This window comes from Neltuma alba, unplaced genomic scaffold (assembly GCF_004799145.2).
Source record: "Neltuma alba isolate B1F8T4 unplaced genomic scaffold, ASM479914v2 tig00011927_pilon, whole genome shotgun sequence".
Taxonomy (NCBI): domain Eukaryota; kingdom Viridiplantae; phylum Streptophyta; class Magnoliopsida; order Fabales; family Fabaceae; genus Neltuma; species Neltuma alba.
Genome location: NW_021636517.1, coordinates 656,545 through 677,916, shown reverse-complemented (window position 1 = coordinate 677,916; position 21,372 = coordinate 656,545). Strand labels below are relative to the sequence as shown.

At 35.8% G+C, this 21,372-nt stretch overlaps 2 protein-coding genes across 2 annotated transcripts; both read left to right on the top strand.

Moving 5' to 3' along the window:
• The first annotated feature begins 11 nt into the window (after positions 1–11).
• Positions 12–15,813, top strand: LOC114719584 (uncharacterized). Its single transcript, XM_028905093.1, has 5 exons — positions 12–23; positions 11,499–11,588; positions 14,959–15,020; positions 15,105–15,163; positions 15,437–15,813. Exons 2-5 carry the CDS (start codon positions 11,509–11,511, stop codon positions 15,470–15,472), a joined length of 237 nt encoding a protein of 78 aa, XP_028760926.1. The 5' UTR covers positions 12–23; positions 11,499–11,508; the 3' UTR covers positions 15,473–15,813.
• Positions 15,814–17,172: 1,359 nt separating this feature from the next.
• Positions 17,173–20,762, top strand: LOC114719583 (protein SCO1 homolog 1, mitochondrial). The gene is made up of 7 exons (XM_028905092.1): positions 17,173–17,407; positions 17,583–17,771; positions 18,116–18,206; positions 19,298–19,510; positions 19,693–19,782; positions 19,914–20,046; positions 20,315–20,762. The coding sequence occupies exons 1-7, from the start codon at positions 17,252–17,254 to the stop codon at positions 20,421–20,423; spliced, it is 981 nt and encodes a 326-aa protein (XP_028760925.1). The 5' UTR covers positions 17,173–17,251; the 3' UTR covers positions 20,424–20,762.
• Positions 20,763–21,372: the final 610 nt, after the last annotated feature.

The following is a 21,372-nucleotide window of genomic DNA, read 5'->3' as shown; positions in this document are numbered from 1 at the left end:
GTAGAAATGACGAAATAATGGAAGTGACAAGGAGGGGTAAGCATAATACCCCAAATGACCAATGTACTCTTTCCTAATTATTTATATCATATCAAGTTGTTTTTTATACTAATAGATCCGTGCACAAATATTTGCATGAAAGAACTTGTGGATGCATTTCCAAGTAGCACTAGAGGTTGAGTTGCCAACCATTTGAGGAAGCATTGAGTCCAAAATGGCAGATTGGAGCCATGAAAGAATCAATTGATTTTGCATGTACTAGAGTGTATACTCAGGTGAAATAACTCTTGGAGCAAGATCTTCAGAGGTCTTGAATCACGCCGGAGATTTGGTCTCAAGAAAATGGAATAGGCCGCAACCTCTAACAGCAGATTCTATTTCCTGTTTCTAGATGGGGAAATTATGATCATCAAGTTTGGAAGAAATTGGATGATTGAAAGAAACGAGATTGCCATTCTTTTCGCTTTCAAGAACTAAAAATTTGTAGGGGGATTAAGGGGGAATGGGAGCATAGCCATAGGTAGACGTACTAAAGTTGTGATAGCATGCGAGGTTTTAGAGGTTTTAGAGAAATGAGAGGGAGAAACGGAGAACTGAGTATTTTATATGCAATATCTTAATGTAAATGACTCATCAAGGCTAAACTAAACGAACCGAATGCTAACGGAACAATTGCTCTCCACTAATTATTGACAACTCATTAGTAACGGATTCAGTTTCTATACTCATCATGTGATGCTCATCATTTTGAACGGCAATAGCATCACTAATTTGAAGCAAGAAGCCTTAATTCAATGAAATGCATGGTTGTTTTAAAACTAGTTTTTTTTTTTTTTTACCCCAATCTTTAAACACTTTCACAAGTTCTGTTGCCCCTTTCTCTTTAGCCTTTACCTTCTCCACTCTCGTTTAAGCAAGGTACTCCTTTGGTCCTTAATATAGGACCAAATAAATTAATTTAAGTAGATTAATGATATTAGTTAAATTAGTTAACTTGATATGTTTTTTTTTCCCTTAAAATACCCTAAAAATATTCATTAATTATTCCTTTTCTATTTGATTATTATTGGGGGAATATCAATAAGGTTAAGTTGAAAAAAAAATTAATAAACATATGAAATAAGTTTTACATATATAACTAACATCAACTCTCCAACTCTTACATATATAGGAGCTTTCTACGCCATGCTAGTCGAATTACACTGGCCAAATCAGTCTTAGCTTCCATACCTTTTTACACCATGCAAAGAACTTTGCTCCCTACTACGTGTTGCCGTGATATTGAGAAAATTATTAGAAAGTTCATATGGAGTTATTCATATGATCATCGAGGAATTAGCCTAGTTAAATGGAGTGAGCTTTGCCAAACGTTAAAAAGTGGTCGTGGGTTGCTGAATCTTGAATCCCAGAACAATGCTTTCCCGTCTAAGCTCATTCACAATACTCTTCCAGTCATTAATATATTGAGAGTTGATATTGATTGTAAGACCTATTTCATGTCTCGGTCATGGTTCTCTTATTTTTGGCGAAATCTGTCCAAACTTCGGCAGATACTTATTTTCACATTAAATGGAATCCGGCTGATGATACAAAAATTAAATTCTGGTCAAACTACTGGATTAATGATTATGGCCCTTTGAAGCACATTTCTTCTGCTGCTCCTATCAGTGACGTTGTTCTCTCTAAGACAACATCAGACTACGTCGATGAAAATGGTTGCTGGAATTGGAACTTATGTCACCATCTTCTACCTTAGAATATTTTGCAGGAGATATCTGAAGCTACTTTGGATAGAAATCCAAAGGAACCTTTGTGCTCTTGGAACCTAACATCAACGGGAAAATTCACAATTAGATCAGCTTATCGAGCATTAGAAGCCCCAAAATGGAACAATGCAAAACATATTTGGACACAATTATGGAAGCTTCCTATGCCTTAATGTGTTCACAACAGAAGACACTGATCACGTCTTTAAAGACCTTGCCCCATGATCTGCGAATTGACTTCTTTGGTCACAACTTAGTGTCTTGGATGGAGAAGATGCTGCTCAACTCAAAACTGGACATCTCTTTTTTTTTTGGCCAAAAAAGTTATTTTATTAATATCAAAAAAATCAATACAAACACTAATAGCCAAGAGGCCAAAGAAACGCTCAAAAAAACCTATCAGTACAAACTAACTCACACCGCACCCTAGGAACAACTAAACAAAGACTGAAAAAGAAAACAACAAAAAAAACCACTAGACAAAACCATTAACAAACAAGCAAAAAACAACAGCTTATTAACCAATACCAACTTTGTTGAATTCCGTGCAAGCCTCTTTCTTGGATTCCTTCCCATCATTAGAGTCACGAGCTAAAACCACACCTAAAGAGGATGGGGCACAAGTCAGCCATTTATGCTGATACATCCTCCTTACTGCGTATGCTGCCAAAAAATCTGCAGCCTTGTTACCTTGCTTTGCAACAAGAGAAAAGGACACATCACTCATTAACTCTTTGAGGGAAAGAACACATCACCTCCCAACTTTGCCACTCACAACCCTCCACAGTACCTCTTCGAACCAAGTTAAAGAGGACCTCACAGTCCATCTTTATAACAATTTTGTAATCAAGGAACTTGCTTCTGATCTGCAAAGCTTCTCTCAGTGCCATGCATTCTGCCATGAATGGAGTAGTCGCCTGCACTTCCTTCCCCATTCCTCCAACAAACTTTCCTTCCCTATTTCGACAAACTATCCCAATACCTGCTACCCCATTACTTCGAAAAGCACCATCTATGTTTATCTTAATAAAACCTTCCTCAAGTGATCACCATCTCTCTTTCCTCATACACACCTCTTCATAAACTCTTTTGTTTTTACCAGGTGCCTTAGCCTTAGATTTCCAGAATTCGTCAACCTACACACCTACAAGCCTTACTGTTTCTGCAGCATTTGGTTTTTCACCTCTAAAAACCCAATTGCATCTTTTCTTCCAGATCCACCAGCACATAGTTGCAAGCAAGGACTTTCCATACTCATCCAGCAAGCTTTCCTTGCATAGCATCTCATAAAGCCAATCCCCACACCTCCTCACATTCCATTTACTGAACTTGAAGCCCAAAATACTCCCAAATCAGCACTGCTTTGCCCATGGACATAGGAATAAAAGATGCTCAATCGTTTCTCTCTCTGATCCACAAATTGGGCACCATGGATCTTGAGAGCAAGACCTCCTAACCAAAGCATCTTTTGTAGCAACAGCCCCTACTGCAATTCTCCACAAAAACTGCTAAATCTTTGGAGGAGCCAAAACCTTCCATAAGCACTTCCACAGTTGATTAGGAGTAGTGATTGATGTGCTTGGATCCTTCCTAACTCTTCCTTCATCTTTCAAAGACCTGGCTAATGCATAACCACACTTTACAATATAGCATCCATCCTTGCTATCTAACCATATGACACAATCTTCTCTGTCTCTTATTGGAATGGGAATTTTCAGAATCATCTCCCTTTCCATTTGTGTAATCTTTCTACTGATGCAACTGAGATCCCATTTGCTATCTCTAATCAACTCGGCAACTTTCAATTTCTTTTCAGCCTCAGTGATGCCATCTGCAAGCAGCTTGTGCCCCTCTAGCCTAAGGAGCCATTTATCTTCCCAAACGGAAATTCTCCTACCATTTCCCACCTTCCAAGCCAACTTTTTGATCAACAAATCTCTTCCTTCAAGTAAGCTTGACCATCCCCAGGATGCTTTCCTCCCCTTTCGGGCTCTCAAAAAATCACCATTCGGAAAGTAAATACCCCTCAGAATGCGACACCAATAGTCATCAAGCCTCATCAAAAGTCGCCAAGCTGTTTTTGCAAGTAGAGCTTTGTTAAAACACAGCAAATCATGAAATCCCATCCCCCCTTCACACTTCCTCCTTGTCATCTTGCTCCAGCTTCTCCAATGCACTACTCCTACTCCCTCTTTCGATCCCCACCAAAAATTAGAAATCAACTTATCTAACTCTGTACATGACTTCTTTGGGAACAAGAAACAAGTCATAGGATAGGTGGGTATAGAATTTGCAACTGCCTTGATTAAAATTTCTCTACTAGCAAATGTAAGAAGCTTCTGTTTCCATCCTTGCAATTTCAACCCAATCTTGTCTCTCACAAGAGCCAACAATGCTGCTTTTGATCTTCCCCACAATACTGGCAAGCCCAAGTAGTTCCCAACTTGGTCTGAAAACTTAATGCCAAGGCATTTAGAAACACTTTCTTTAACTCGCAGCGGAGTATTTATAGAAAAGAAAATATTTGACTTTTCTAAGTTCGCCATTTGACTAGAAGCTTCACAGAAAACATCAAGAATCTTCTTCAATACTAAGTAGTTCATCCAATCTGCCTTCAAGAACAGTATAGCATCATCAGCAAAAAAGCAATGGGATAAGACTAGGGCTCTTCTAGTAAGCTTAATACCTTGCAGCTCTTTTTTATTCACATGATAATGGATCATAAGAGATAAAACCTCTGTAGCCATTATGAATAGATAAGGTGATAATGGATCACCTTGCCTCACTCCACGCTTAGGGGTAAATGCATCAACATTTCTTCCTGCTATCTGAAGATTAAAAGCCACCGAGGTAACACACTCCATGACCCACTTGACCCATTCGTAGCATCATAGCCTCTAAAAAATCCCATTCTACATGATCATATGCCTTATTCATATCAATCTTCAAGGAAAATTTCCATTTACTTCCATGCTTCTTATTCTTCAAATAATGAAAAGCCTCATGAGTTATCACAATATTATCTTGAATCATTCTGCTTGCTACAAAAGCCCTCTCATTTGGAGAAATTATTCTGTCCATCAGCCCTTTCAACCTATTTGTTAAAATTTTTGCAATGATCTTATAAGAAACATTGCATAGACCTATTGGTCTAAAATGATTCACTCCCTCTAGTTTATCAACCTTTGGGATTAACACAATATTAGTATTATTAATCTCTCTCAAATCAGATCTTCCTTCAAAAAAATCATGTACCATGCCACAAACTTCTACACTAACCTCCTTCCATGCAGACTAGTAAAATAATGCTGAAAATCCATCAGGACCTGGTGCTTTATTGGCTCCTAGTTGAAACACAGCCTCTTTAATTTATAAGTCAGAAATTGCTTTCATTAACTGATTATTATCTTCCTGTGTGACCACTACCTCTACATACAACAGAGCTTGATCCATAGATCTTGCTCCAACAGGTTTGAATAGACTTTGATAAAATGCATTGAATGTTTTATCAATGCCACTCCTATCTTCAATCCAATTCCCTTCATCATCTTTAAGTCTCAGAATTTTATTCCTCTGCCTCCTTTGGATCACACTGTTATGGAAGAATTTGGTGTTACGATCACCACACCTTAACCAGTTAATTCGAGAACGTTGCCACCAAAACATCTCTTCCTTATCCCATGCTTCTTCTATCTGCCTGATAATGTCATCTGTCTCCTTTAACTTCTTATCAGTCATCAAACCTTTCTGACATTCTTCTAAACGACCTCTCAGATGGTCAATTAATTTCCTAAAGTTAGGAAAAGCCTTCTTGCTCCACTTAATAAGCTCCTTTCTGCATGCCTCTAATCTTCTCACAAGATCTTGCAACTTATTCTCAACTTCTCCTCTCACATCATTCCATCCTCTTCTGATCGTGAGCAAATAATCATCATGATTTATCCAATTTGCTTCAGATTTGAACTGCTTCTACACCCTTTCCTCCTCATAACAACAATCAACTAATAAAGCATGGTGGTCTGAACCAATTGGTTCAGTATTAAAAATCATTGCCTTCTCAAATTCCTCTCTGAACTCTACATTCCCCAAAGCCCGATCAATTCTTTCCCTCACAATAGCTCCTTGTCTTTTATTACACCATGTAAACCTTGAGCCTTTGAACTCTAAGTCCATCAAATTGCAATAAGATAACAGACTCTGGAAGCTAAGAATCTTCCTCAAGGCTCTTGGATTTCCTCCTTCTTTTTCGGACTGAGAAAGCAAATCATTAAAATCACCAAGCAGCAGCCATGCACTTTTGATATTGGTTGCCACCCTTCTTAATCTCTCCCATACCACTCTTCTCTCTCCCTCCCTTGGTGGGCCATACACAAAAGTGATCAGATGAGGTACAGATATACTTCTCGCAGAAACAGTCACATGAATCAAATTTTCAGATTTGTATAAGACAGTCAGGTCAACATCATCCTTCCACCACAGTACCAACCCTCCAGACAAACCTCTCGGTTCCACATAAATCTCATTGACCATGCCACATCGCCTCTTGATTTTTCTACACTTTTCACTGCACATTTTTGTTTCCATTAGGAAGATAATTATGGGACTGTATCTTTTCACCAAGTCCCTGAGATTTTTAACTGTCAAGGCTCTTCCCAAACCTTGACAGTTCCAAGAAAGGATCTTCATGGTGCCTTGGTGGCTGTTAAAGGCCAGCCACCTATACCCTCAGTCAAGCTACTTCTCTTTCTTCTACCTTTACCTACCTTAAACACAAAGACATCCTTGTCATTTCTCACAGGATCCACTTCTGGCATCACTTCATCTTCACTTCCTGTAACCATAATCAACTCCTCACTACCTCCTTTCTTTCTCGGTCCTCTTCTCATTTTTGCTTTCATTTTCCTCAGACTATTTGCATACAGTGAAATCTCTAGTTTTAGGCAGCATTCTTCCTTCACTACTTTCTTCCGTTTCACGACATCAGGCCTGATTTCCTCCACTGCCTCCCTCTTCAATCCAAGAATCTTCATTTTATTAATTATTTCATTAAACACATTCCCTGAATAAGGAATAATAGCTAGAGGGTTTTTATCATCCATCCACGAGACATCATCAAAACAATCAACGTCTTTATCCTTTGGTCCACCTAAGTTCCACTCAACTTCTTCACCTTTTATATCTTATGTCCACTAGGCCCTGCAATGTCAGATTTCACTGGGCCCTTCTTTGAAACAACCACAGATCTAAAACTCCTGAACCTCCTACTCGTCTCCACAAGCCCAAGCCCAATATTCACATTTTCAGCACTTGGACTGTGATAGTTTTGTGGAGCCTCCTTTGTCTCTTCAATCACTTTCCTGCTTCCACCTGTACTTCTATTCAGCTTGATACAAAACAGGTCATCCCCATTGGCTACTTGTGCATCCTCTCCTCTTTTTTTTTTTACCTTTCTGCTGCTTGTTTATTAAAGATGTCCTCCTTCTTTCTTCTAACATACTCAGCTTCAGGCCAATCTAATCTCACTATCACTAGAGATTCTTCCACATTACGACATATATTGGTCACTAGCCACGTCCTGTACCTAGGTTCATCAAGATTGTATGCAGATTTCATCCTTTCAACTCTGCAGATATGGTGATCATGGCTGATTTTTCCACTCTTCAAACAAAAACTCTGCAACTTCTCATACTTCACTATTATCCACGTGTTACTTCCATCTGGTTTTGGCATCCAAGACCCATACGCAAGTGCCTTTCTTAGATCCAATATCACTCTGGCCCGCAAGAAGCTTCGAAGATACTTGCCATTGTGATAAGGATCCTCAGCTATCACCACTTCTCCTACATAACCTCCAATTGTGAGTACGTTGTCCAAACACATTGCCTCCAACGGAACATTATGAATCTGGATCCAAATTGGACAACGTCCAAAATTGAATTCCTCATATGTTTTGTATCTTGATCTTTCCTGCAAGCTCAACAAATTTCCATTGATCGACCACGGTCGACCACGAAGGATCCTTTCATATTCTTCCTCCTTCGAGAATTTGAATAGAAAAGCATTATTAGCAACATCAATCACATCTAAGCCAGTGGATTGAAGATTCCATGCCTTCCGAACAGTGGACTCCACAGTTGCTCTAGTGTAAATCTTTTCAGCCAAAATTTTGCCAATGAGGATTCTAGCTAAATCTTCCTCCTTCCAAATTAGTGGAGCCGTAATGCAATTCTCTCCTCCAACCGATTGATCCTCCATCATGGAACTTCCTTACCTCCTCCTTAACCTCCGATCTCCTCTCCGATCAAACCTCCTCACCTCTAAGAACTCCAGATCTATCACTCTCACGCTGGGCGGAGAGAACTAGGAAACTCTCACACGAGTGCGTGGAGAGAACTTTTTAGATTTTGTTTTCTAATCTCTTGGAAAATTGGTTTTTGTCTTGTTTGTTGCAAGCTTTGGGAAGTTCGCGATCATTGCTTTTTTGCATATGAATTTTATACAACAGAAGGAATTTTGACTCACATTAGAGCTCCCGTTAACCCCATTGTACAGAGCTGTACTACCTATAGATTTCTTTTTGTAAATGTTCTTAACCTCCTCTGCTTTTGTACAGATTTTGCATTAATGACTCCTTCCTTCCTATTTAAAAAAAAAGAAAAAGAAAAGGATAAAAAAGTAGATTTAATCACAAAGTGCGCTAAAAACTGGACAGGAGTAGATGAGTCCGCATGCTCATCCCCCACACAGTGCCCCTCTCTCTCTTTTTTTTCATTTTCTTTTAAATAATTTTAATTTTTTTTCGTTTTACCTAGATTAAGTTGTATTTAATCTCCTGAAACATTTTATACCAGCACTCAATATTTTAAATCAATTGATTTTTAATACATCCACTGTATTTTTACAGTAGAAACGAGTATCTCAAATTAATTAATATTTAGTACATCTAAAATTCTGAAATATTTTTCAGTAACACCCAATATCCTAATTAATTAATTTTTAGTACATTCAGTAATTCAAAATATTTTTTCAGTACCACCAAGTATTATAAATTAATTATTTTTTTAGTACATTCAATATTTTAAAATATTTTTACAACAGGACCCAGTATTCTAAGTTAATTAATTTTAGTGCATCTAGCATGTTGACGTATTCTTTCGACAACACTCAGCATCCCAAATTAATTATTTTTTACTCCATCTAACATCCTGAAGTATTTTTCTTGTAATACCCTCTATTATAAATTAATTTTTAATGCATCCAACACCTTAAAGTATTTTTCTAATAACACTCACTAATTGAAAAAAAATACTCTAATATACTAAAAATTAATTAGTTTGGAATATTGAGTGTTATTGAAAAATATTTTAAGATGCTAAATACAAGTTAATCCAAATAAATAAAAACGATGTAAAAATTTTATGAAAAAGGGAGGAGGAGGAGGTTTCTCATCCGTAAATCCTGCTCACCGAATAATGAGTGGGGAATGCGGATTCATTGATATCCTAATAAGGCCTATCCAAAATTAGAGCCGGGAAAACGGGCCGAGCCCGTCGGGCCGGCCCTTTTAGGCCCTGAAATTATGAGGGCCGGGCTTGATATTTTTCTCTTAAAATGAGAAATAAGCCCTGGAGGGTCGAGGGCTAAAAAAGGGCCGGCCCGCGGCCCTTTTATAATTTTTTTTATTTTTTAATTTTTTTATATAATATTAATGTTATTAATTTTTTACATTGTTAATAATATTTCAAATATTTAATTATTATTATCATTTTAAAATTAAATTTAGTTTTAGAAAATAATTTATCCAATTAAATTTTTAAAAAATGGGTTAATTTGGACTTTAATAATAATTTGATTTATATTATATGCGTCGATATTTTTAAACTATATATATATTTGGTAATAGAATATTTTTATACTTATATAACTTGTGATTCTATAATTTGAATTAAAAATTCATGAGTTTTAACAACAATGTTTCTCACATTAAAGTAAAATAATAGTTATTTTTATTTTTTTAAAAAAATATGATAAATATATTAAAAAAAAAGTATTTTTTCTTAAATGGGTCAAAAGCCCGCGGGCCAACCCTGGCCCTGTAGCTTAAGGGCCGGGCTTAGCAAATTAGGATATTTTTAAAATTTCAGCCCTGGAGGGCCGGCCCTTTTAAACCCGCCAGCCCTGAAGGGCCGGCCCTAATTCCCAGCTCTATCCAAAATAAAGTAGTGGTACCTTCTCCTAGTTAGGGTCTGATCCAAATTAAATTGGGACTGACTGATATAGTTTTTCTTTTTTGTTTTGTCAGCGGACTGATTAATAACATGAGATGTTGGATGGTTTATTATAAAAAAAAAAATCAAATATTAGATATATTTTATGAATGAAATATAAGTAAGTATATATTCAGTTTTTTAGGAGTAATATAGATTCCGTTTAATATACACATATGAGTCACATTTCTATGAAAAAAATTTTAACTTATTTAATTAATTAATCTGCTTCGGGCCAGGTCAAAAATGTTAAGTTGCTTCTACTCCTCTATCCATAAATATATATAATACATCCCAGTTTATATTAATAGTAATTAAGTAGTAAGTATAATACGTTCTTAGAAATATTTTAGTAAAAAGACGATAATTGCCGGTGTGTACTGTGTAATACACCTCTAGTCTTATTTATAGGATTGAAGAAATTTTTTTAGTCCTATTAACAAGTCATTTTATTAAATTTTTAACACAAATATATTATTTTATCCTAATATTTATTATTTTTAAAAGATGTATATATTAAATAAGAAAAAAGTTAGAAAAAATTATATTTTAATAAAAAATTATTGCAGATTAAAATTTTTCTTAATACATATAAAATATATTCAAAATACTTTATAAATAAGATTAGAAGAATATACATGTTGGTTTTAATAGTATCTTGAATTAAAAAAAAGTAAGCCTGCTGACGTGGCCGAGCAACAAAAAGAAGTAGGGAAAATTGCACCAAAGTTCTATTTAAGAGAATTAAATACAAAAAAGTCTTTTAAATCATCAAATTATTCTGAAGTCCCAATGATCTTATTGTAAGAAAATTTATTTGTTTAATTACCATATTAGCCTTTTTTTTTAAGTTTGTATTGACAATTAGAAGAGTAGTTATTGACAATTTAAAGTGTGAGGATTGACAATTGTTGCGGCAGGTATTGATAACTCATGCATTGTGATGTGCTGAGAAAATATGATGTTAATACCTGCCATGATAGTTATTAATTTTTTCATCTTAAATTATCAACAACTGCTCTTTCAGTTGTCAATACAAACTTAAAAAAACAAATCGATAATTAAATAAATAAAATTATTATAATAAAATCTCTTAAAATTTTAAAACAATTTAATGGTTTTAAGAGACATTTTTATATTTAATTGGGACGTTATTGCAATTTTTTCAAAGAAGTAACTTGCGAACACGATCCCCCAACTCTAACTTCGGGAAGCTTCTAGTTTCTGTGTCTGGGACCGCCAATTCTGCAGCCTTTCTTCAGCGCCTTCTGCCATTTATCAGTCCGATCGATTCTGCTATCCCTGTTGGAGGTTCTCAGCTGATTACTGTGATTCCTAACGCTTTATACGCAGCGAATAAAATTCCGGGACAATCGATCTCTTCGTACACAAGTTTGTGTCCCCGCTTTCCCGCTATAGGGTCGTTCCCTTATTTCTCTGATTTTATCGAAACTGTAAATTGAAGCGAGGCAAACATGGCTGGTGGTGGGAATTTTATGCACAGGGTCATCTCCTACGTGGTAAATGAATTGGTCGTCAACAGTCTTGCTAACAGGTACCAGTCTATCCAATTCTTAATTTCGTTTTGCTTGATACGCACTTTTTTTTTTTTTAATTATTCTAAGCTTCTTTGAAATTGGTTCGTCTCCATTTAGCGAGTAACCATGAAACTGCGAAGTTGTGTGGTGCCAATAGAGACTTGATTGCTTTGTAAGATGAGGGACTTCGAGGGATTCTCTTGCCATCATAGGTTTTTCATGACACGGTGATAATTTGTACTTTGTCTCTTTGCACAAGGTGTTATAAGTTTTTTATGATAATATTCTAATTGCCAGAAAGTTAACAAGGTGGATTTAATTCACGTTGTGCTTGAATTTATGGGTCTGTTGTGGAGTCCAACATGTCTTCGCTGTAAGATTGTTATTTTACGTAATCATCGGATGTTTCAATCGGCTGGAGCTTAACTTTTTGGGGCTCAAGTTAGGACGAACCATTATCTGACCTGATAGCTTTGCTCACTTTAATCACTGACCTTCGCATTGATTTTTCAGGCTAACAATGATCTCAATTTCAATTTTTGAAACTATTTAAATTTCGCTAGCAGTATAACATTTCATTCATGGCAATATATGATGTTTGGACATTTTCCCCGCTTTCATGTTGAATATTATAAGACTGAAGTTGGTACGTGTTTCCAAGTTTTTGATAGCTAAGCCATGAAGCATGTCTTAGAATGGATGTGATGTATGTTTGTGACTTTTTTTTTTTTTTTGGGAAGAAATTAGTGATCAATCAATAAATCATGCTGTTAAGATGTTGTAACGTTATCCTTTTCCAAGCTCTTGACTACTGCTCTCTTGTAAACGTTGCCAATATGTCTCTGGAGGCTTGCAAGACCACAGAGATCTTCCTGCTCACAGTTATCGAGCGTTATTGCGTGGGATGTTTGTTTTTTACAATCAGTTCGTTGATGGAAGCTTCACGAATATCGTTGATGGAAGCTTCAGAATTAGGCTTTCAGGACTGAATGTACCTGAAAAGCTTGCTCCCTGAAGCAATAGTCTCAAATTCTCTAGTTATCTGCAGCGTAATGCACTGCTTCATGGCAATATATGATGTTTGGACATTTTCCCCGCTTTCATGTTGAATATTCTAAGACTGAAGTTGGTACGTGTTTCCAAGTTTTTGATAGCTAAGCCATGAAGCATGTCTTAGAATGGATGTGATATATGTTGGTGATTTTTTTTTTTTGGAAGAAATTAGTGATCAATCGATAAATCATGCTGTTAATATGTTGTAACGTTATCCTTTTCCAAGCTCTTGACTACTGCTCTCTTGTAAACGTTGCCAATATGTCTCTGGAGGCTTGCAAGACCACAGAGATCTTCCTGCTCACAGTTATCGAGCGTTATTGCGTGGGATGTTTGTTGTTTACAATCAGTTCGTTGATGGAAGCTTCACGAATATCGTTGATGGAAGCTTCAGAGTTAGGCTTACAGAACTGACTGTACCTGACAAGCTTGCTCCCTGAAGCAAGAGTCTCAAATTCTCTAGTTATTTGCAGCGTAATGCGCTGCTTCATTCACTGCAGTGTAGAGTTTGAGAAAATCTTTTTTCCTTCATGGTGAGTATTCAAGCGATGAGGTTAGTATGCATTTCCAGGTGCTTGAGCAAGCTAATCATGGAGCCAGTCTTGGAAATAAATATTCGTGGAAGGCTTTGATTTTACAATCAGCTTGTTGACTGATGCTTCACATTTAGGCTGTCAGGACTGACTGACAAGCTTGCTCCCTGGAGCAAAATAGTCTCAAATTGTCTAGTTATCTGCAGTTTAGTGCTTCGTTCACTGCAGTATAGACTTTGGGAATACTTTCTCCTTCGTGGTGAGTATTTAGGGGCAGAAGTAGGCATGCCTTTCCAAGTGCCCGGAATAGCTAATCATGGAGCCAGTCGTGGAAATAAATGTTTGTGGAAAGCTTTGTATTTACAGCTTATTGACTGAAGCTTCACGTTTAGGCTGTCAGGACTGACTCTACCTGACAAGCTTGCTCCCTCAAGCGAAAGAGTCTCAATTTCTCTAGTTATCTCCAGTGTAATGCTTCATTCACTGCAGTATAGAGTTTGAGAATTTTTTTTTCCCTTCGTGGTGAGTAATTAGGGGCCGAAGTTGGCATGCATGTCCACTGGTTTGACAAAGCTAATCATGGACCCAGTCTCGGAAACAATGGAAGAATTGTTTTTATAGTCAGCTCGTGGACTGAAGCTTCATGATTGAGCTTAAATATTTGTCAAAAGCTTGTTTTAACAGATAGTTGACTGAAGCTTCACGTTTAGGCTGTCAGGACTGACTGTACCTGACAAGTTTGCTCCCTGAAGCAAAAGAGTCTCAATTTCTCTAGTTATCTGCAGTGGAATGCTTCATTCACTGCAGTATAGAGTTTGAGAATATTTTTTCCTTCATGGTGAGTATTGCGGTGATGAAGTTGGCATGCATGTCCACTGGTTTGACAAAGCTAATCATGGACCTAGTCTCGGAAACAATGGAAAGCTGGTTTTTACAATCAGCTTGTGGACTGGAGCTTCATGATTGAGCTGTCAGGACTGACCATACCTGACAAGCTTGCCACCTGAAGCAAAAGATTCTCAAATTTTCTAGTTATTTGCAGTGTAATGTTTCATTCACTGCATTATAGAATTTGAGAATATTTTTTTAGGGGCTGTAGTTGGTATGGTGTTTGAGAAAGCTAATCAGTGGAGCCAGTCTTAGAAGTAAATACTCGTGAAAAGCGTGTTTTAACAATCAGCTTGTTGACTGAAGCTTCACGTTTAGGCTGTCAGGATTGAATGTACCTGGCAAGCTTGCTCCCTGAAGCGTAAGAGTCTCAAATTCTGTAGTTATCTGCAATGTAATGCTTCTTCCGCTGCAGTTTAGAGTTTGAGATTTTTTTCCCTTTTCATGGCGAGTATTTAGGGGCTGAAGTTGATAAGCATTTCCAGGTGTTTGACAAAGCTAATCATGGAGCCAGTTCTAGAAACGAATGCTATGTGTTGATATCTATTGTGCAACAAAGAACAGATACTTCAAAAAATGGGTCTAGTTTGTGTTTGGTTACACGAGTTGGCCGTTGAACACGAACAGAATGGTATCTAAATAGCACCTGTATGGCATGGTTTTGGTTGTCTCTACTCCCATGTTCCCTTCTACTTCTGCAATATTGAGCATCATTAAGCATCTTTCTTCTTAGCTTGATTGTGTTGTGTGCTATGTGATGCTATAAAGGCATATCGGGACAACTATAACTATATATTCCGTCATTGCAATCTGGATTATGGAATTCTTATTCCGGTTTTATACGGCAAGTTGGTAATTAATTAGTATTACTTCTTACTTCGTCTCATGTTGATGTTTACTTGTGGATTCTTAGCCCTGCATTTCAGAGATTTGCTGTGAGGACGTCAAAGAAAATCGAGGATGTTGCAAGTAAAGGTATGAGTAATAGCAAAATACCGACCATTGTTGGTTTTTCGCCAGTTGTATTGACTCAAATTCAAATTCTTTGTATTCTAACAGGAACTCAAATGAAGGAGGGTGTAGCTGAGCTGTTCAAGGACGTCTCTAAAGATATGGAGGTAGCTTATATATTGCTATTTTATATTATATATTGACTAGACTTCTGATTTACTTTGTCAAGGAACATGGTGGTTCTTTTGTCTAGTAACAACTAATGTACAAAAGATTCGTTATTCTGAGAAGTGAAAAACCATATTGTCTATGTACTAATATTGGAGAATTGCGTTAAGGGTAAAAACTATATTTTGTGAGTTTTGCTGTTACATAGAGCTTCTTTTTATTTTCAAACCTTGCACAGACCCGTATTAATAATGATTTTTTTTTTTGGGGGGGGTACTGCCAGTCGTTTAAGAAGCAGTAGGTGGTGAAGATGGAACGACAACTTCCTTAACCTCTGCCTCGGATTGTGCTGGTGGAGACAGACAAGCCTTCCTCGCCATCTCTATTTTTTTTTTTTCCATTTTAATTTAAGTTTGGGTTTGCTTATTTCTTGTGATCCTCAAACTCACCAGGAAGTAGTTCATGCTGCCTTGTTTTGTCATCTGAGAAAGAAGTTTCATGGGTATATTAGAAGTTCGGAAGAAGGATATGCATGAGTGATTCCTTTGTGTATCTGAAGTTCCGTTGTGTATCTTGTTCACAGTTCCAATTATCAAAGAAGAGGTTAGAAACTCGAATCTAAATAAATGCGAATCTCAGCTCAGTCACATTTGAGGTCTGAAGATGTGTTTAAAGACAAGTTCCTTTGCTATAAAGCCCACTCAAATTCAAATTAAACCGATAACATCGAGTTTTTTCATTAAAGTTCAATACTATCATCATTTATGCTCTAGTAACTAGAATGACAAATTTTTCTAATATAAACTGGTGAGATTTATAAACAAAATTAAATGGGTAAAGAGGAACGGCAAAACCCAAATGGTAATAATAATATTGAGCATTAAATGTTATATGAAATATAAGTTTGATCAAGTTAAAATTTAACCTCATCAATCAGGTTATAAATTATAATGGCTCTCTTTTAAAAAAGAAAGCAATTAGATGAAAATAAAAAGGGGAGTAGGAGATGATTAAACAACCATTTTTCTTTAAAAATGATCTTCAAAAAAATTGTGGAGTTATTAAAAAATGTTTATATTATTCATTTTTCTGATAAAGTATTTATTACTTTGGTTCTAATTATAAGACCTCGTTTATAGGACCGAAAGTAGTATATGATTAATCAATATAGTAATAATATAATATAGCAATAATAATAGTAGCTTCATAAAAATTTATCAAATTGAGAAAAAAAAAAAAAGAGAATTATAATTAAGTTCTAAAAGAATAATTACTAGCCTAAGCTACCCATAATGACAAGTTCTAAAGTAAAAAATGATAACTTTTAAAACTTATTTTATAATTTTTTTTAAATCTCATTGTAATTCTCTCAAAAAATAATACTCTTCTAGTCATTAATATATGACCTATTTAATTATTTTGATTAAATTAAAAAAATTAGTTAAATTAGATAATAATCATAAATATGGCATATGTTTTTTAAAATACTCTCAGTTTAAAACTTCTTTAAAAAACTGACATTTCAAAAAATATTTTAAATTATTTATTAAAAATATAAAAAGTAGAATTGATGTATACGTGCAATTAATGAGTAATAAGTTTTTTACTCACTTTATAAATACATAGATATATTATTAATGAGTAATAAGTATTATTATGGTATTTAATTATTTAATAGAAATAATTTAAAAAGAATTGATAAATATAAAAAATAAGATTTATATTTAGAATTAAAATTAACCTTCAAATTAAATATTATATCAAGAAGACAAGGAGTATATCAAAAGATAAATAGCAAGATACTACTACCAAGAGGGTATTTGGCAACCTCCAAACCATGGTTTCATAAGTATTTTTTTGTAAAACTAGACAAATTTTTACAGATATTTATTTTATAAACTGTAAAAACATTTTTGAAATCATAATTTGGTTTTTTATCTAAACACCTCGTCCAACACCGCCAACCTGGTGGCCGGTGCCCGTCGAATTATGTTAAACCCTTTCTGTCTTCGAGGCCTGAGGTTTAAGGTGGTGTTTTGTTACGCAGAGAGTTCGACTTCTTGTTTGTCCAAAGCAGAGCACAACTGATGGCGACTATAATATCGAGCAAGTCCAACCAATTTCGCTGCGTTGGTCGCATTCTCTATTCGCAGATTCTTCACCGGAGCAGATCCACTACGCTTTCACCGCCATCTCCATCTCCCAGGCATCTTCATTCTTCGAATCTCCCACTCCATCAGCTGGTTTGATTTTCTCTATTCATTGATAAATTCCTGTTGAAAAACTTTATTTTGATTACTAGGAGGAATATCAAGTTCTCTTCTTTCGTTCTTGGCCGAGTCGTTCTTCTTTGACGTGTATTATTTCAGTTTAGTTGTATTTATTGGCTATGAATCTCTCTTTATCTCGTAATCGTAGGTTGGACCTCAAGGTTATGGTAATGGATATTTGGTGTTATGTCAGAGATTTTTATCCAGTACTGCGGCTGGTAATGCCAATCAAGAAAGCTCATCATCCAATAGCTCCGCGAAAGATAATTCTGACCAAGGAAAAGAATCTGGGGAATCGAATCAGAAGGCGGATGCTGGAAAGCCCGTACGTGGAGGAGTAAGTATCTATTCCTCTAATTCTTCATGCTTTTTTTTTCTGTCATGACCCAATTGAAAACCGGGGGATTTGATTTCTATTGCGAAAGTATGTTATTCTAATGCAGGCATTGTATGAATCTTAATTCTGTGACCACTTTCCTAATGTGTTAGAACTGGAGTATGGCTCTTTCATGCCATCTTCCATTTGTTGGATATCATTTATTTGGGTGATTATATAGTGTTTTATTTTTCATATAATAACAAATCCACTCCCGGACTTTGAACAATCTACAACTTACGCATTTGGGAATTGGGATAAACCGATTTAGGGCACTTATGAGCTGGTTACGTTGTGATTTGCAGCCTGTTTCATGGTTGAGCTTTCTTTTACTGGTTGCCACTGGAGCTGGGCTGATCTACTACTATGATAGGGAAAAGAAGCGTCACATTGAAGGTAGATTACTATGGTGAGTTGAGTGTTTTCTAGTTATCACTGTGGAAGTGAACTATGTTGACATACATCTCCATTAAATGTCAAAAAACTTTAACAAAGCATTTTTAATCGTTGTTTAGCTTGACTTACTTTTCCTTTCTTTGATTGTGTTTGTATTTTGTGGGCTGCTGCAACATGGATTGAAAAGTTTGGATTTAATTGGATGGGCTGATGGGGAAATTTAAAATGAATGTCTGTACTCTGTACAATGCAAATGTTTCCCAAGTAACTCTGCCTTAAGTTTGTAATGAGGATCACTTCATAAAATATTGAATAAATAGATGTAGCGTGCAAGTAGGTAGAAAGAAATATTGCTTTATGAAATGCATGCTTCCTCCCAGTTGAGCTGGAAAGTGTTTTAGTTACAGCTGGAAATGGTTATTCAGCACAGACGTGTCCTCCCTTCTTAATGCCTTTCGTTTTGTCATGTGCGCTCCTACAGATTTAGTAGGGAGAAAATTATGCAAAATACCATTCATTGATGAAGGACATATAATTAAATTGCTTAATTGTATTCATCTGAGAAAGGCAATATATACAAATAGGAGGAGCCTTAGTCATTATGGCTCATAAACACCAATCATGCTATGACTGTGTTCTTGCAACATACTACACTGTCTACAATAAATGAAAGAACATCTCCTATTATCTTTTATTCTAACGATTAAAAAGTTGGAGTTAAGTTGTGTCTCTGTCCCTGCTTTAAAATAAACTTCATTCTTTAACTTGCAAGATCACTATGATGCTAAACCTTGAGGTGCGCTGACTGTTGCAGCTACGCTGTATATGACATAATTAACCTTGGATTGCCCCTTTTATGTACAGTATGCATGTCCTTGCACAGCTGCAGATTATTTGTTATCTGCAAAAAGCATCCTTCTTTCTTGGAACATGGCACACTGGTTGAAAAATAATTAGATCAGTGCATTTTCCATTTTCTTAAAATTTCTTTTAGTTGATTGTGTGCCATACATACTGTGAGTGTTTGAAGAATCATGGATTAATTTCTTTTATTGTTGTTCCTTGTTTAAATTTAACTTTCTTTAATGTAGAAATAAACAATGCTTCAAAGGCAGTTAAGGAAGGACCTTCTGCTGGGAAAGCTGCCATTGGGGGTCCATTCAATCTGATCAACCATGATGGGAAGCGTGTAACTGAAAAGGACTTCTTGGGAAATTGGACACTTATATATTTTGGCTTTACTCACTGCCCAGATATCTGTCCAGATGAACTGCAAAAACTAGCTGCTGCAGTTGATAAAATAAGTAAGTTGTGACTTGCCAACATTTCTATTTGATGACAATGAGATGTTAAATCTACTCAAAGTGTGGCATTGCAATGATTTGTGAGTTTCTATCTTATGTGCTGGCATGAACCTTCGCTTTAGTTGTGATCCTGTGATGCGGACCTGATGATAATTATATTTGTCTCTTATTATTTCCTGCAGAGAAGAAATCTGGAATTGAAATTGTACCGGTTTTCATTTCAGTTGACCCTGAGAGGGATACTGTTGAACAAGTACGTGAATATGTCAAAGGTACTTGGGTCATACGTCATACAATACATTTTATAAAGTTGCGTATAAAGGAAGCTAAAAGAAGAATAAGTAAATAAGATTGGTTAGTTATGCTTGTTTTTCTAATATTTTGTCTTAATTGTATATGTCAGAATTTCATCCAAAGTTGATTGGATTAACTGGTAGCTCAGATGAAATAAAAAATGTTGCACGTGCTTATCGTGTTTATTACATGAAGACAACAGAGGAAGACTCAGATTATCTCGTTGATCACTCCATAGTTATGTATGTATTATTCCTAACTTTAACGTATGCTGGATCACATTTTACATAATTAAATGCCCACGCTTTATATCACGAGTAAAAGTTTGATATTTTTGTTATTAAAAATGAAAGTCTTTCCTGTATCACCTATTCTTAACTGCTGATGGTTCTAGACCTAGTGTTCTACTATTTTTCTCCATAATTAATTGTATGATCCAGTAATGTATGCCTCTTAGTAGGATGATTTTTGTTGAATATTAATCTTTTATAACATGGGATTTCTATTCAGGTACTTGATGGGGCCTGACATGCAGTTTGTAAAATTCTTTGGGAAGAACAATGATGTTGATTCTCTTACTGATGGTATAATTAAAGAGGTAAAGAAGTACCGAAAATAACTTCCAAACCTGTACCACTCTGAAAACGTGGCTTCATGATACACCGGCTTCTTTTCCCTTTAAGGTGCTTCTAGAGAACTGAGTTTCAAATAAGCAACTTACTTGATGAAAAATGTTTTTAGATGTTGCCATTATACTTCAAAATTTTGAGATATAATAAAGATTAAATGTAAAGATCTTGTTACTCATGTGGATCTGGAGATCCAATGGTATCGGAATTGTCATATTCACCATTGTATTGGCCTTGTTTTATTGTGAGAGATCTTGTGGTGAATCTACTAGATGTTACGCGTAGTGAGAGCCTACATTTTAATTGAGAATTACTTTTTGCCCTTTTTCCATTGGATATAATTACTTAATGCAAAAGTACACTTTCTTTCTTTGGAATATGAGGGAAAGGCAACAGCCTTAAGAAAAAGATAACCCAACAAATCACTCCGCCTGTAAGCTTATTTGACAGATCATGGCTCATAACATTTCTACATTCAGTTGTTGGTTTCGACATGGTCCTCATATCTGCGTCTATTATTATGAGCATATAATGAACAAGCCAGTTGAGCATATTTGTTGGCTTCTCTAAACATGTGATCATGCGTCATAATTCAGGAAAAAAAGAGACAAACTTCATGCATTATTTTTAAGAAAAATTATCTTTTGCTTTTTAAAATTTTGACTTAGTTCCTGAATTTTTTACTTTTGAAAATTAGTACTTAATCTTTCTATCATTTATAATTTTGTCCTTCTCGTCCATAATTCATCGTGAGTCAGCACAAAATCATCCTATGTGGTTAAATGACCTGTTTGGTTTTTCAATTGAGAAATGTATTTTTGAGTTATTTCCCGCAATATTTTTACGGAAACGCAGAAACAAATAATCAGAGGAAGTCGTACTGTCACCCTTATTATTGTTGTGGTTACTGTGCTCATAACTAAAGAGAAATTACTGTAC